This window comes from Desmodus rotundus, chromosome 1 (assembly GCF_022682495.2).
Source record: "Desmodus rotundus isolate HL8 chromosome 1, HLdesRot8A.1, whole genome shotgun sequence".
NCBI classification, from domain to species: Eukaryota; Metazoa; Chordata; class Mammalia; order Chiroptera; family Phyllostomidae; genus Desmodus; species Desmodus rotundus.
In genome coordinates, this window is record NC_071387.1 from 116,238,866 (window position 1) to 116,255,273 (window position 16,408).

The 16,408-nt window shown below is 36.1% G+C and overlaps 1 protein-coding gene across 5 annotated transcripts in view; it reads right to left on the bottom strand.

Annotated features, from left to right (window-relative positions):
* The window catches only part of AUTS2 (activator of transcription and developmental regulator AUTS2), a 1,165,474-nt gene that overhangs the window by 627,814 nt on the left and 521,252 nt on the right, over positions 1-16,408 (bottom strand). For all 5 annotated transcript variants that reach the window (XM_053929825.1, XM_053929823.1, XM_053929827.1 and 2 more), the window contains one exon: positions 516-617. In XM_053929825.1, the coding sequence (XP_053785800.1) occupies positions 516-617 (102 nt within the window). The remainder of the gene's footprint in view (positions 1-515; positions 618-16,408) is intronic.

The window sequence follows — 16,408 nt, forward strand, 5'->3', positions numbered from 1 at the left end:
CAGGTGGCTCTTGGAAGTGGTAATAGGGAATTAGGCCCGTTAGTGGGCAGGAGGTTAGAGGGCTGACAGATTCCTCAAGAGGCATGGTGTATTCTGACAAGGGTTTCTCCCCTCGAATGGGGAGATGGGGAGATGATGTCATTTAATTATGGGCTATTTGTAATTTCTTCACCCATGATATTGGTAATAATCCCTTTTTGCCATTTCATTTCTGTTGGAAGGGGTGACTAATCAGCCACTTATTTGGCAAGAAACAGAACTGAATTTCCTGACTGTTTCTAAGGTGACAAATACTCCCACCTACCTTATAAATTGTTAAAACACATTTTAGGTCGAACTAGAAAATGGAATGACACTGTAACACAAGGCTCAACCACATGTACATCAAGAAAGGGTGAACTATAATACTTGGATATACCAAGTGATATGAAGGGACAGAGTGTTGGCAAATTGAGACCTTACTCAAGGGATGTATGGTCTGGTGGTTTTGTTTCATTTTTTTTTTTAATACTTACATCACTGAGCCTTTCCCGAGAGCTGCTCCTGTGGAAGCCCTTGGATTCTCCACTGGCACTTTCACTGTCACTGTCCCTGCAGCTGTTCTGCCCTGGTTTGAGCTACAGACAAAAGAAAAGAGAAATGAGAAAAGAGTCAGTGGTCTCTTCACACATCTGTTTCTTTGGCTCTGTTCTTTAAGCTTCATTAAAAGTGAATAACTTAAGGTCTTGATATTTAACATTCTTCTCAGTTTCTGAATAGTGCCAGGCAAGTTGCCATAAAAAGAAACACACAGGGTAGGATAAGCAAAACATGTACCATGAGATGTCGATGTAGATAAAAGAGTGAGCAAGCCTCAAATAAATACCTGGAAAGTCTAACAAAGGTTCATAAATCTTGGAAAGTAATCTTCCCTCAGATTTTTCCTCTGTTCTATTGTGATATCTGGTCAATAATAAAAACACCCAGAACATGGAATAAGCTGAAACCAAATTATACCAACTATAATTTGCCACCTTATTTTTTCTGTCCTCTTCTGAAAAGAAGAAACAACAAACAGAACAAAAACCAAGGTTTTCTTATCCTAGGAGAAAATGATGAGATGCTGGATGCTATCCATTAGCCATTGGGAAGACACTTAATAATTCTGTTTGTTGAGACAACATTTCGGAGGTCTCCTGCTAGGTATTTAAAAGTACCAGATTAAGACCTACAGTTCAAGTAAATTAAGACAGCATTCATTCAATAAATAGGTATTAAGTCCACAATTGGGCCTGGCAGTAAGCTGTAGAAATACAGTGCTAAACCCAAAACAAGTCTCTGATCTTACAAAGCTTACATTTTAGAAGTTCCTATGTCTTTATGCAGCTCTGGTTTTTCATTAAAAATGGACGAACACACAGAATTGCAAACATTAGTCTATGTGAGATTGAGTCACACATACATGGAAGAACAATCTATGATATCATCACCAACCATATTTGCACAGATCCTGAGCAATTTGATCCTGAGCAAGTTACAAGACACAGCCCCTTTGCAATGTTCTCAATCTAGCAAAAGAAAGAAAGTGCAAGACATTCAAGTAAAACAACACAAGGAAATACTTGCTAAGTGAAAACCAAAAAGTAGCCAGTGACATTCCAAGGAAAAGTGATTTTTGAAGGCATGGATTTTGAAAGAGGATTGAACTCATATGGTTGAGAGGAGAAAAGACACTCCTGATGGGAGAAAGACAAGGAAAGCAACTTGATAGGAAATGATCAGGGTGTTTTCAGAAACACAGTTCCTTTGGGGAGAAAGAGGCAGAAATCTTAGAGAGGGGTACATGGACCAGAACATGGATAGTCTTAAACAAAACACAACCCTCCTATTTCTGGGCAGGAGGGAACTTAAGAAAGCAGAACAGGTAAAAGGCAGCAAAATGTTTGCCTGTAGGTTTCCATATGGCTCTGGGGCCAAGGGGCAAGGTGAACCAAGATGAATGGAGGAGGAATCTACATTAGCATTTCTTGTACCTTTAATGTGCTTCTTTAAAGACTGCACTTCAAACTGCACTTTGACCATACCATCTTATTTAGCTATTTCCAGACCCCAACTTTTGGCTTTCAACCTTTCTACAAATCTACTTCTACTTTATTACTGAGAGAGAGAAACATGGATGTGAGAAACACAGATCGATTGCCTCCTGTATGTGCCCCCACCAGGGATCAATCCCGCAACCCAGATATGTGTCCTGACCCAGGATCAAACCCACAACCTTCAGTGTACCAGATGATGCTCCAACCAACTGAACCACCTGTCCATGGCTCTACAAATCCACTTTTATCACTTGCTTCTAAAATCCCATTCTATAGAAGTCTTCTCTAGTGGAAGACCCCAAAAGGATGCTAATTTTTCTTTGTATTCTTCTGAGCCCTTAAGTACTCAGTTTCTTCCTAAATTAATGCAAAACCTGTTAATTCTCAGTTAATTCAGATGCAAGCCCTATGAGCCTTTTCTTATTACTATGGAACAAAAGTTCAGACTGTTGTCATTCTCTTCAAGTTTTCATTTTTATACTTAAAATAAAAGGGGATTTAATCTAAAATGGACGTCATCTTCTCTCAATTTCTTGAACATGTCATGTCCATTCCTGCCCTCCACTGTTTCACACTGGATCTCCTCTCTCTGACCTGCTCATCCTCACCTTCTCTGTGCTTTTTGAATGAAGATTTTTTTAAAGCCCAGATAGTACATCCTCCACTATGGTTTTTCAAGAACTCTTTCTTTCTTTTTCTTTTCTTTTCTTTTTTCTTTCCTTCTTTCTTTCTCTCAAGAACTCTTTCTTTCTATATTTAATTTTTAATATATGTCCTCATTGTTAGCTAGTATATCATTCTATCATATATTTTCAAGTTTAAAACAGACTATTGTCAAGTATATGTGTATTGAAGATAAAATCTGTATATGGAGAGGGCGCCCTAATTCATAAGCAATGTCAGAAATCTTATCCCACCAGATTTCTGAGTTAAGCAAAAGTAGGTGAAGCTACCTCCAATGTATAGATGAAGAAACAAATAAAACCAATGATGTATTCAGAAGCAGGCATGAGGTCTAGGATTAAACCCATGCCTTATAAGCCTACTGCTCACATCATGTTAATTCTTAGTGCCCATTTAGATATTTATGTTTGACATGGCAATAATGCTTCTCCAGTGTGTTAGTATCTCCATAGAATATATTTTTAATACAACTGTGGTACCTGACTGCATTCACAAAGAAAGGAGTCTTGTAAGGTGATATTTGATCAGGAGATATTTATAAAAACTCAGTCCCCCAACTAAGATGAAAAATAAACATCCAGGGAATAAAGGGTACAAGGGTGTGAAGACTTTACCTAATATCCAACTGGCTTAGCAAAGTGTGAACTTTGCATTTGGATCTTTTCCATGTTTTTTTCATGGAAGGAAAATGATACAAGGTCCAACAAGAGACTCCAGTGTCCTTGACGTCAATTATCTGACTAAATGTTGATCTAGGCTAAGGGAAAAACCCACAAAAGATTGAGATGAAGCAGTTTGCTAGTCTTCCCTGTGCCCTGCCAGCAAAAGCACTTCAGCGACTTTTCTTCTGAGAGACTTACATAAAATCCACCCCACACTACCCCTTTTTCCTCCAAAGCCAGGCTCAAGTTTAAAGGAAACTTAGGATTTTAAGCTGTCAGACAGCTCAATATTTCAAAGAAATGGATTGACTACAGTAAGTACTAAAGCTAAACCACACGATTTCAGGCAAAAGAAGTATTCATTCCTAATCCCATGAATACACTTAAAGCTGGCATTTTCAGCCACATCCAATGGATCATTTGAGGTAGCATAACTAACTCAGAAATCGTAATCCTTCATCTGAAATTCCTAGCTATTACCTACAACCAAGATATATTACAAAGGCCAGGTGCTGGCTTAAACATTTAAAGACCTAAGAAAAATCGATCTGCTTACATTGATTTGTCTTAGCATCCATGGCAACTCTGTTATAAGAAAGCTTTTACTCTAAGGAATGCAGTGAGATTTCTTGCTATCAGCCTGTAAATACTTCAGTATGTTGTTTCTTTAAAAATTACTATAATTCACTCTGTTATTTTCAGAAGTTTCTTCCCATCAGACTATTATATATTTTAGTAATAAGAATGAAAACAAAACAGAAGAAATGAAAGGATACTAGTGTCTGGCATGATGGCAGTAATTCTATCAATAACTATTTAAGATATTTTTTTAAATATAAGAAGTCATTTTCTTTTTCATTAGATTTCATTGTTGACAATATATTCTCCAAATTCTGAAACTGTGATCTCGTTACACACTTAACTGGTATTAATGGCTAATTAGGAAAATAACGATGCATCGTTTTATCACTGCTAATGAAAATATAACAAAGTCTCATCACCCTGGCTTGAGTGAAGGGAGAGCAATTCTGTACACATCTGCCAAGATTTGTGAGCCAAGCTATGCCATTCAGTCATTCTTGTTGAGTTCTAACAAGATGTTAGCTGCTCAGCAGGTGTCATTAACCCTTCAAACAAAATTTATAGGAGGATAAAGTACTTAGAGAAGATATCTATGCCTGGAACTCTAGAGGAATGATGTGAATTATGCAGTGCAATGCATAAGAGTATCCAAATTATGCAGTGCAATTCAGAAGAGCACACCACAGTTTTGGTTCCTTAAAACGGCATAAATCCTCTTAGACTGCTGAGTTTTCCTGTAGGGATCTAAATGAACTCTATACAAAGTTTTTAAAATGTGTCAATAAGCACAAAATCTTTCAGTCAAAGAAATTTTGTGATTCATGTTTGCTAACACTAAAATAGCAAGTATTTAATCTTGTAAATTTTTTTTTCAAAAAATAACTCTCCACAGATGGGTAAAGTTTAATTGATTGGATGGCATCTGTGCTATTTTATTCCTTAGGCTTTAAAGGTATTTCAGATGAAAGACACAGAATCAAACTCAAGAACTTAACGAAAAAGCTGACATGTCAAAATGAGCTAACAGGAAATAAATATTACAAACAAAACTACAAAGTTGAATAGAAAAAATATTTTCTTAAGAAAAGAATAATCTATTGTACTTCCAAATATAGTAACAAGTTATACCAAAAAGCTAAACATTAAATTCTGAAAACTAGGGCAGGCAAGGAATTTGTGCAAAATTTCTCTGGGATCATAGAATCCAAAGTTATCCTGTTATGTCCTCAACAGTTAAAGAAAGAATTTTAAGAATTTGAGAATCTTGAAGTTAACCATTAGTAAAATTTAGATAATACAAATGTGTCTTACAAATTACTATGAAATATAAAAATCATAATCAATTGAGAAATAAAGAAAAGGTAAAGGAATTAACATAAAGGGAAAAGCATATGACTAAGTATATTGGCTATAATAATACACATGGATTAAGCTCCCATTTCTAAAAAAAGGCAAGGACATCCATTTTATATTGAGAAAAATAAATAAATACTCAACTATTTGTTAGTTATAAAGAACTCTCAAATTAAAAAAAGAAAAGACAAAATATTACAAATAATTCATCAGATTAAGTCATGTTAAAGATAGCTACTTTATAGTTATAAAAAATGCAATCTTTATGTTTTATGCCTTTGTACTTTATACTAAAGAAATGTTATAAAATTTGATATGGAATGTATGAAGTAAAAAATATTTTCAGTAATAAAGGAAATCAATAGAAGATAGGAGACTTTGGCATCCTACTGATTATCAGTGAGTGAGATCACAAAAAATTACAAAAGGACTTAGAGGTCAAATAGCTCAATTTGACTTAGGCAAAATTTACAGTAAATTTGGTACTTGCAGAGATCACACCTTCTAAATCACCCACGGGACATTATCACCAAGCAAAGATATATTAAGTCACAAAAAAATCAGAATAAATTTTAAAACATACAAATTACATAAACAGCCTTCACTCTGATGAAAATTAATGATGACATTTAAATTAGCCATATCACCTAGAGATTTTTTAATTCAAAAGCTGTATTTTAAAATTCTTTCCACAATTATAATTAAGCCATAAAGAAAAATCACAAACATACTATCTCTATTTAAAAATTTAAAATTATAAAACTGTAAGTTAAAAAATTTACAGGACCCATAAAATCTATGCTAGAAGTTAACTCATGTCTTTTCCATTAAATGAAAAATAACAGAGACAAGCTAATTATAAAGATTAAAAACAAAAAGAAAATACAGCAAAAAAATCAACTTTAGCAAAAAGTAGATTATAAAACTACATAATAAAATGAAAATTAAAGTACTGTACAATTAATAAATTAAAGTAAAATTGGGAACAAAACCTACAAATAGATAAACCTCTTACAAATCTAAGTTTAAAAAAGAGCTAAGAAGCAAAACCAAAAATGGAACTAATATATCATTATATAGTAATATAATAATATAACAATATGTAATGTGATAATAATATAGTAATGTGATTATCATTATAAAATAGGCATATTTATAAATTATAATTATAAAATAAGATACATTTATATATAAAATATAATAGGCACATTTTGAAATTATAGTAGTAAATATTATTTAGTACTGTCAAAATCATAATCAAATAGTTTAAAATTTCAAAGAAAATTAAAATTTGATTCAGAGCATTAAAAACTATGCAAAGCTAATCTGTGCCCAAATCTGATAATAACAAAACAAAAAGGGAAATACAGAATTATATTCTTAATTAAAAGAGCTTCTAAAATATGATAAAATATAATAAAGTGAATTTAATAATAAAATCTAACAATTTTTCACAGGAATGAGTCCATCAATTAGCAACTTGATACAAGAGGAATTTTTTCTCATTTATATTTATATATACATATATATGAGATACATTATATATATTTATGTTTATTTATTTTGAAATACTGATTGGCCCACAGGAGATTGAAAACAGTACAGAGAGGGAGGGAGTGAGAAGGCAGCCTGTATCCTGTTTCTCCTAGTGGTTATACCTTAAATGGCTACAGTACGATACTAAAACCAGGAATCTGATGTTGGTACGTGATAGGCATTTGTTTTTACAAGAAATAGAGCAGTGAATGAAACACAAAAATCCTTCCTCTGCCCTTAATGGGGTTTGAATTCTTTGTGTTGTGTGTGGGTTAGGCAGTAAGTACAACCAATATTAGATGTTAGTGCAGTGGGAAAGCAAGGAAAGGGGAACTGGTGTGTGTGGGTATGCTTCAACATTTTATTATGAAAAATTTAAAATCTTAGAAAAATTTGAAAGAATTACAGAGAGAACACCCATACATCCACCATGTTACCACATTTGTGTGTGTGTCCCTTCAATTTTAAGTAGAATGGTCGAGGAAGGTGTTCCTGAGTAGGTGGCAGTGAACAAGAGACCCGAAGGAGTTGAGGGAGAGCAGTGCAAACTTTTGGGGGAAGGTTTTCCCAGGCAGAGGGCACAGCAGAGAAAAGGTACTAAAGCAGGGTGTTGAACATTTCCTTCAACATTTCAGGGTGTTGAAGGAAAGTAGAAAAACCAGTGGGGTTGAAAGAAGAGAGATATATTGGAAGTAGGAATGGGGAGAGAGTGACATAGGGCTTATGGCTTCTACTTTGAATGAGGTAGGAAACCACTGGAGGGTTTTGACCACAGACTTAGCATATGATTTATATCTTTTTTTAAATTGTTGACACGATTACAGGTGTCTCACATTTTCCCCCCTCCCACCCTACCCCACCCCACCCTTCACCACATTGTTGTCTTTGTCCAAGGGGTATGCATATGCTCATATGCAAATATGTTCTTTGGCTAACCTCTTGGCACAAAGCAAATACCTGAGGTGATAGCAAAGTTCTAAAACTGGAGTATAATGATAATTGCACAACACTGTAAATTTACTAAAAGTCATTAAATTGTACATTTGTACTGAGTGGATTTTATGAGCCATAACATATTTCAATAAAGCAATTTATTTTAAAAAGAGTAAAAGATTCCATCATTTTAATCTCTTACTCCAGAAAGGAGTAAGGCTCATGCTCACAAAAGAAAACTCACTTTCTTCAAGTCAACTGTGCATGTAAAATCTAATCATGGGAGTAAACAAGGGCAAGTATCTTGAGGGCCATCTTGGGATCCTGCCTACTCCAGTGGGTTTACAAAGATACAAAAGGAGAAATTGCCTTTAAATCCATGCATCATAAAATGACTCCAATGAAATTAGGAAAGTTTTATTTATGTAAAATAAGAGAATCACAGATATGCCTTGACTTTGGAGTGTCCTTTACCTGTGTCAGTGATGATCCCAAATAAACACTTGAGAAATTGCACAGATAACACACTGAAGACTGTCGTAAGCTTGAACAATGGAAACTAATAAAGCACTCCCACTTGCCAATCACCTACACTATTCAAGATTTTTAAATGGGTTCAGTAGACTTCATAGCAGTAGGAAAAATTGAAAATTAAAAAAGAAGGGGAAATAAGCCAAAATCAATCTAACTATATAGCTTCAAACATAAACAAGAAGCAATTAAGACATTCAAGAACAATCTGACAAACTTTGATGTCCTTTCAATAGATAAACTCAACCCAGATGACAGAACTTACTGTTCTACAGCTGATCAAGAGAATCAAAATCATAGAAGACTATGATTTGGTCAAGAGGCTCTATGATACCATTTCTTCATGAATTAATAATGTGAAGGGAAGAGAATGCAAGTGTAAACACAGTTCTTAATATATAACTATAATTTCTATCTATAACTTGGGTGCTATTCCTAGGTTAAATTACATTGACAAAGGGCATAATAACATACCTGACTACTTATTTTCCAACAAAAAACATTCTAAGCTGTCGGGGGAAAATGATGCACAAGAATGGGATTAAAGAGAAAAGCCTAAATGAATGGAAGGTGCATTCCTTGGGTCTGACTGTGGACTACTAAAATAAATCTGGTTTCAAATAGGCTCAGATTCACACAGAATACACACATGCAATGCAAAAATCATTCGAAGAAGGAATGTTTGGATGCTTTGGTATAGTTTCTAGCCTTCTGATAAGATTTTTATTATTAAAAAGAAATCCTGAGACAATATTATTTGGTTGGAGAAGATGAATATTTGAAAATTACAAATAAACAGTTTTATAGTTTTCTATAAAAAACACATTTTCAAATAACTTTTTTAAATGGCTTGGCATTCCATAAAATAAGCAGCATCCTCAAACATAAAATATTTTATGCCTTCTGTTTTTCCCATTCTATATGAAAAAATAGCCAACTGAAGTGTAAAGAAGGAAAACACCTCATTTAACCTTAATTACTTCCTTACTCCAAATACATATGATTTTTAACTGGGGGGCACAATTCAGTCCATAGCATTTAACCTGTATATCAAGAAACGTTATTATCAATTAGCGACTATTCCGTACTAGGCAACATTACTTCTATGAGAACATAAACAGGTTTTACCAGCACTATATTCAACATTTCTGAAAAGCCACATACATTTCATAGGTGGGATAACTCCCACAAATGCATGTTCTAAAATATTTGAGACCCTTATTATAGAGTGAATTGCGTCCACCCAAAATTCTTATGTTGAAATCCTAACTTCCATTACTGGAGAATAATGAGATTGTACTTGCACATAGGGATTTTAAAGAGATAGTTAAGTTGAAATGGCCCATAAGGGTGGGCCCTGATCAAGCTGACTGTTGTCCTTATTAGAAGAGAAGATTGAGACATAGGGAGACACACTAGAAACACACACATACACACACACAGAAAAGGCCAGATGAGGACACACTGAGAAGGCAGCCAACTATAAGGCAAGGAGAGAGGCCCTAGGAGAAACCAAACCTGCCAATACCTTAATCTTAGACTTCTAGTCTCCAGAACTTTTAGAAAACAAACTTCTGTTTCCTAAGTCACCAACTCGGTGGTATTTTGGTACAGCAAACCTAGAAAACTAGTATAATCCTTTTCTTTAGGGTACAAACATCCTGGCTATTATTGTTTCCATCTTAGAAGAGAACACAATGAATCAAGACAAAACAAAGAAACCTAGCTATTTCTCCTTTTCTTTCATCCCCTTTATAAAAAATTGGATCTAAATGGTTAAAATTTATAAATCAAGCTAATATAGTGTTAAATAAAATATCTTATCCTCTGACTTTACTTAAATAAATGTTGATAATGACAATGAAGACTAGGTTTTCATTTAGAAGTTTATATTCCTTCAAGTATCTTGATGGAACATAACAGTGGAAAAGATCCAGGCCCTGGCCTTGTATAGTTCTCTTCCCATCTATACTTCTGTCCCACATCTCAAAAAACATCACCTGCACATGTGATAATATCCCAGTCCAACCTCCAGGCTCCATCCACAACACACACTTTACCCAATTCCCACTAGTAGTGCCCCCAATTCACGCTGAGGCATATCCATGGCTGTGGTACAGACCTCTCTCAGGCAGATGGATTTAGGAAGCAGAACCTGAATGCCAGATTAAGAATATTTGGGCTGGGAGTTCTGAAGTCCCTGATAACCAGTAGCACAATATAGAAGGGGAGTAGAGACCTCTAAGTGGGCACATGTCCTCGGTCCTTGAACTCTTCCATTCTGCAAAAGGGCAGGGCTTACAGAGGGCCACAGCAGGGCCCAAGGGAAAGGTACCTGCTGCCTAGCTTTAAAGACAGTACCAATCATTAACAACCTGTAAATGGTGGACATAATGGTCAATGTCAATCCCCATCTTATTGATCTAACAGTACCATTTGACACAAGTGACCACTTCCTCATCCTTGAAGCACTTGCTTCCCTCCTACTTTTCCTCCAACCACTGGCCACTCCTTATTAGTCTCCTGGTAAGTCCTCCACATCCTCCAAACTCTAAAGTTAGGTTCCCCAGGGCTCTGTCCTTGGACCTCTTCTTTTTCCTATCTATACTCACTACCTTTGATAATTGCATCCAGTTTCATGCTTTTAAATACAAACTATGTGCTGATGATGCCTACCATACATTTGGCCCCAATCTCCTCCCAAAATCCCGGTCTTCTACATCCAGTTGCGTCTTCCAATTTCATTTAGATGTCTAATACGCATCACAAAACTAAACTGACTAAAGAAATATTCTCAGTGTTTCCAATTGTTGTTAATAGTAACTTTACTTTTCCAATTGCTAAGGCAAAAATCTTCTTTCCCTCTACAGTTACCACGCTCCTCAAAGCTATCATTATCTCTTGCCTGGATTAGGACAATACCTTCCTATCTGATCTCCCTGCTTGTGTTCTTGTCCTCTACATCCATGCATCTCTCCCAAGAGACAGAGTGTTCCTGTAAATGGCAAGTCAATGATGATTAGCAGACATCTGGCCAAGATGGAGTCATAGGTAGGTGCACTTTCCTTGCTCACACAACTAAAAGGACAACAACAAATTTAAAAATAAAAAACAACCAGAACTGCCAGAAAATTGAACTTTATGAAAGTCCAACAACCAAGGAGTTAAAGAAACATTCATTCAGACAGGTAGGAGAGGCAGAGATGGGCATCTGGGGTGAAGAGGACATGCAGCAAGGTGGTGGATGGCAGACTGGGTGGATGAGGTGGCAGCTGGAAGACTAGGTGGTCCCACATTCCCACGCAGATAAAAGGGAAAGAACAACTGGGGAGCAAGACAGACCACACAACCTAGGGTTCCAGGGCGGGGAAATAAAGACTCAAAACCTCTAACTGTAAAATCCTGTGGGGGTTGAGGCAGCAGGAGAAACTTCGAGCCTCATGGGAGAGTTCATAGGACAGACCCACAGGGTACTAGAATATACACAAAACCACCCACCCAGGAATCAGCACCAGTAGGGCACAATTCATTTGTGGGTAGTGAGGGAAATGACAGAAAGTGGGGTGAGGCTGAGCAAGAGGCATTGTTCCCTCTCTGACCCCTATCCCACCTGCAGTGTCACAATGCAGCCATGATGTGGGCTGTCCTGCCCTGGTCAATAAAAAGGCTCCGCCCCTTACAGTGTAATAGGTGCTCCAAGAAAAAGAAATATGGCCCAAATGAAAGAATAGATCAAAGCTCCAGAAAAAAACACAACTAAGTGATGAAGAGATAGCCAACCTACCAGATGCAGAGTTCAAAACACTGGTAATCAGGATACTCACAGAAATGGTTGAGTATGGTTACAAAATAGAGGAAAAAGTAAAGGCTATGAGAAGCGAAATAAAGGTAACCAACAGGGAAGGGAAGGAAACTGGGACTCAAATCAATGATCTGGAACAGAACAAAGAAATACACAACCAACTGGAACAGAATGAAGAAACAAGAATTCAAACAAATGAGGAGAGGCTTAGGAACCTCAGGGACAACTTTAAATGTTCCAACATCTGAATCATAGGCGTACCAGGAAGAGAAGAGGAAGAGCAAGAAATTGAAAACTTATTTGGAAACACAACGAGGGATAACTTCCCCAATCTGGCAAAGGAAATAGACATGCAAGTTCAGGACACTCAGAGAGTCCAAAAGAACTTGGATACAAAAAGAAACACACCAAGACACATCATTATTAAGCTACCTAAGATTAAAGATAAGGAAAGAATCTTAAAAGCAGCAAGAGAAAAGGAGAGTTACCTACAAAGGAGTTCCCTTAAGACTAGCAGCTGATTTCTCAAAAGAACCTTGCAGGCAAGAAGGGGGTGGAAAGAAGTATTCAAAGTCATGACAGGCAAGGACTTCCATCCAAGATTACTCTGTCCAGCAAAGTTATCATTTAGAATGGAAGGGGAGATAAAAGTGCCTCCCAGATAAGGTCAAGTTAAAGGAGTTCATCATCACCAACCCTTGTTATATGAAATGTTTAAAGGACTTACCTAAAAAATAAAGAGGAAGATCAAAACTATAGATAGTTTTGGTATAGATAGTAAAACGACAACAAGCTTATACTTATCAACAACTGAACCTAAAAAACAAAAACAAAAACAAACTAAGCAAAGAACTAAAATAGGAACAGATTCACAGAAATAGAGATCACAGGGAGGGTTATCAGTGGGAAGGGGGTGGAGTTAGAATGGGGGAAACAGTACAGGGGATAAAAAACATAAATGGTAGGTACAAAACAGACAGGGGGAAGTTAAGAATGGTATAGGAAATGGAGAACCCAAGAACTTGTGTGTACAACCCATGGGGAATGGGGGACAGGGTGGAGAGGAGTAAAGGGGAGAAAGAAATGAGACAACTGTAATAGTACAATCAATAAAATATACTTAAAAGAAGTAAGTCAATGAATGCTTTATTCTTCTCAAAATCATCCAGAGTCTTTCTATTGCCTCAAGAGTAAAGACCGAGGTCTTTAAAATGGTCTAACAAGTTAACCCCCACTTTCTGCTTCCTCCATCATTTCTTGGACCTCATTTTCTTCTACTCCTCTCAGCCTTGCTCACTCTGTTACATATTTGTTGGTTTCATCAATGTTTCTCAAAACAAGCGAGACATGCTCTTGCCTCAGAGCCTTTCCACTTGCTGAAAACTCTTTGTCTAAAATGTTCAGGCATAAGACTCACCATCTCCATTCTTTAGATCTTATTTAAATGTCACTTTGTCAGTGAGAACTTCCTTGGTCGTCCTATTTAAAATTGTAATCCTGCCTCTACTTAACATTTTACTTATTTTATTTGTTCCCTGTCTCCTCCAAACTCCTGCCCCCTCAACCACATCACAACTAGATTATAAACTACATAGTAACCAGAATTTTTATCTGGTTTGCTCATTGTTCTCTCTGCAGAATCTAAAACAGTGCCTACAAGTTATTAGATGCTCAATAAATATTTGTTTAATTAATCATAGCACATACTAACTTTGAAGGTCTACAACATGTAAGCCAGTCTTTAAAGTCTCCCACAGAATGGTCCTTGGAGCTACTAGCAAAGCGCAACTCTATCATAAAAAGCCAGTCTTCCAGGTTTGGCCATATGCAGAGCTCAAAACCTGAGCAGCAACATGAAGAGTGGCATGTACTAGTGAACACGTGGGCCTTGTGGTCATACGAAATCTGCCATTAGATTCCTTACTCTTCAAAAAGAGCCACTGCTAATTTTGTTCTTAAAACAGTGATCACATGTAATTTAAGGTATTTTACATAGTCAGGTATAAGATTATAAAATGAAAAGTGGTATATAATTAGTTTAATAAATCTTCATCCTGGCATTTGAGAATTTTAAAAGTACTTGTTCAGCAAAAGGTCAAAAACCACTAGCAAGAGAAGTTAATAGCTCTCTTCATATTATACACGCGTATTGATGAGATTGCCACTTTTAAGTAATTTGGATAATATGAAGCATTTAAAAATCCTATGTATTTTACTTTCTAACAAGTGCTTTTAAAAATATTTTATTTTAAAAAATCAATCCAATAAAAACCTTCCTCTAACACACTGCACACAAAGGCTGAAATGTTTAAAAACACACTGTACTACCAAACACTGATTTATTATCAACAACAACATTTACAAAAGAAACCCACTGGTTATGGAAATAAATACAGGGTCTGGCAGAAGTAAAGCATGCTTGAGTGTGGTTGGTAGGGTAGTAATATGGGTGTAATAATTTATAGTTTATATTTGAACATTTTACCTAAAATGTCATATGGTGTGCTTGAGTGTGATATTGTTGTTTTACAGAATTACATGCTTATGATTTTGTAATAAAAGGGGTCATTATTTGTGCTGGACCCTGTATATTCTCCCAAGTGCATTTTCAATTGAGAGGTTACTTTCTCAGAAGATGGTATAAGTTTGTTTTTGTCACATGACAAAGTAATAGTTTGTATGACATCCAGTACTAGCTCACTCCACTGAAAACAGAACGCTGGCTAAATTAATTCTGCAGTTATACAGGGTGATTTTAGTATCATGCCAACTTGGTCCCCACATCCTACATTGTCCTTCTTTGATTATGCATCATCTGCCTGACCTCTGAGGAACCTGCTTTACAGAAAACTTAACTATTTTGTTATAGCAGGTGATTTTCACTTGGCTCCAGAAGATTTAAAGTTATGAAGCCTCTCACATTTTTAACCTGGGAAGAATAGACATAGGGAGTGGGATAATCCAATTTTGAATGAAGCATAGGCAGGGTAAAGACAGCTTACACAGAAAACCATGAATTTCACAATTAAGAAATTCTTAGTCTAAATACATGGCATCTCCCCAAATGCAGAAAGGCCCAAATACATAGTTTTCAATTCTTGGCATGATTTTGCCAATTTGCAAAAAAACAAAAACAAAAACAAAAAAACTTGACAATATTTCCTAACCAAACTCAGAGATGAGAAGGCCTCTTAGAAACATTTTTAATTGGGATCCCACGCAAAGGTATATTAGTTCTCTCCATTGCAGATCTACACATCTACACATTTAGCAATTAACTGAAGATGACAGCTTCGTTTTAAAGAACTTAAACACAGAGATATCTGGCTGTCAACACAGGGGCAAGGACTAGTAAATGAGGGGTTTGCTCCTGGCTCTTGCAGCTCCAGTGCTAACATATCTCCTCAGTGGCACCCAAAATACCTCATTGGCTCCATGTAACCAAGAAGAAACCAATGAATAGGCATGTAGAACAAATAAGCAATCATCATGTTCTATGTAAGAATCACAAACACTTTGTAAATTAAAGTGAATTTCCCAATTTACAGATGGAGAAGCCAAAGTTGCAAAGACTAAATAATCTGATCAAAGTCACAAAAGACAGAAAGCAGAGGCATATGAGAACCAATGCCAACCTGACTCTACGAGGACGACAGCCCTTCCAGAGGTATCCAACCTGTGGCCCAGGATGGCTACGAATGTGACCCAACACAAAGTCATAAATATGCTTAAAACATTATGCAACATTTTTGTGATTATGGGTTGTAATGTACTTAATCTGTGACCCAAAACAACTCTTCTTCTTCCAGTGTGGACCAGAGACACCGAAAGGTTGGACACCCCTGCTAGTCATTACACAGAGCTAGAGGGGAATAGTAGGAAGAACACGTCTAGACTCTATGGTTTCCCTTCATCAGTCCAAATGTTTAAATTCTGTCTTGATCTTGAATGTAAGATAATCAGTATGTTATAAGGGTGGATTTACAGTTTAAATCATAGAGCTGTTAAACCTGCTCTATGATCATTCTCATCATATCTTGAAAATGAGTTAACTCATCCTACTTTTTAAAAAATGTGGAATATACATAAAATGTGCAGAGCAGGTAGCGAAAAAACTACAGTTATTTGGGACATTGGTGTGTTTTAAAATTATTTTTCACTTCCACATTCCAAATTCCCTAAACTCCAAACAGATCAAAATTTTACAGATTAACCCACACATACACAAAAAAAGACAAGAAACACAAATT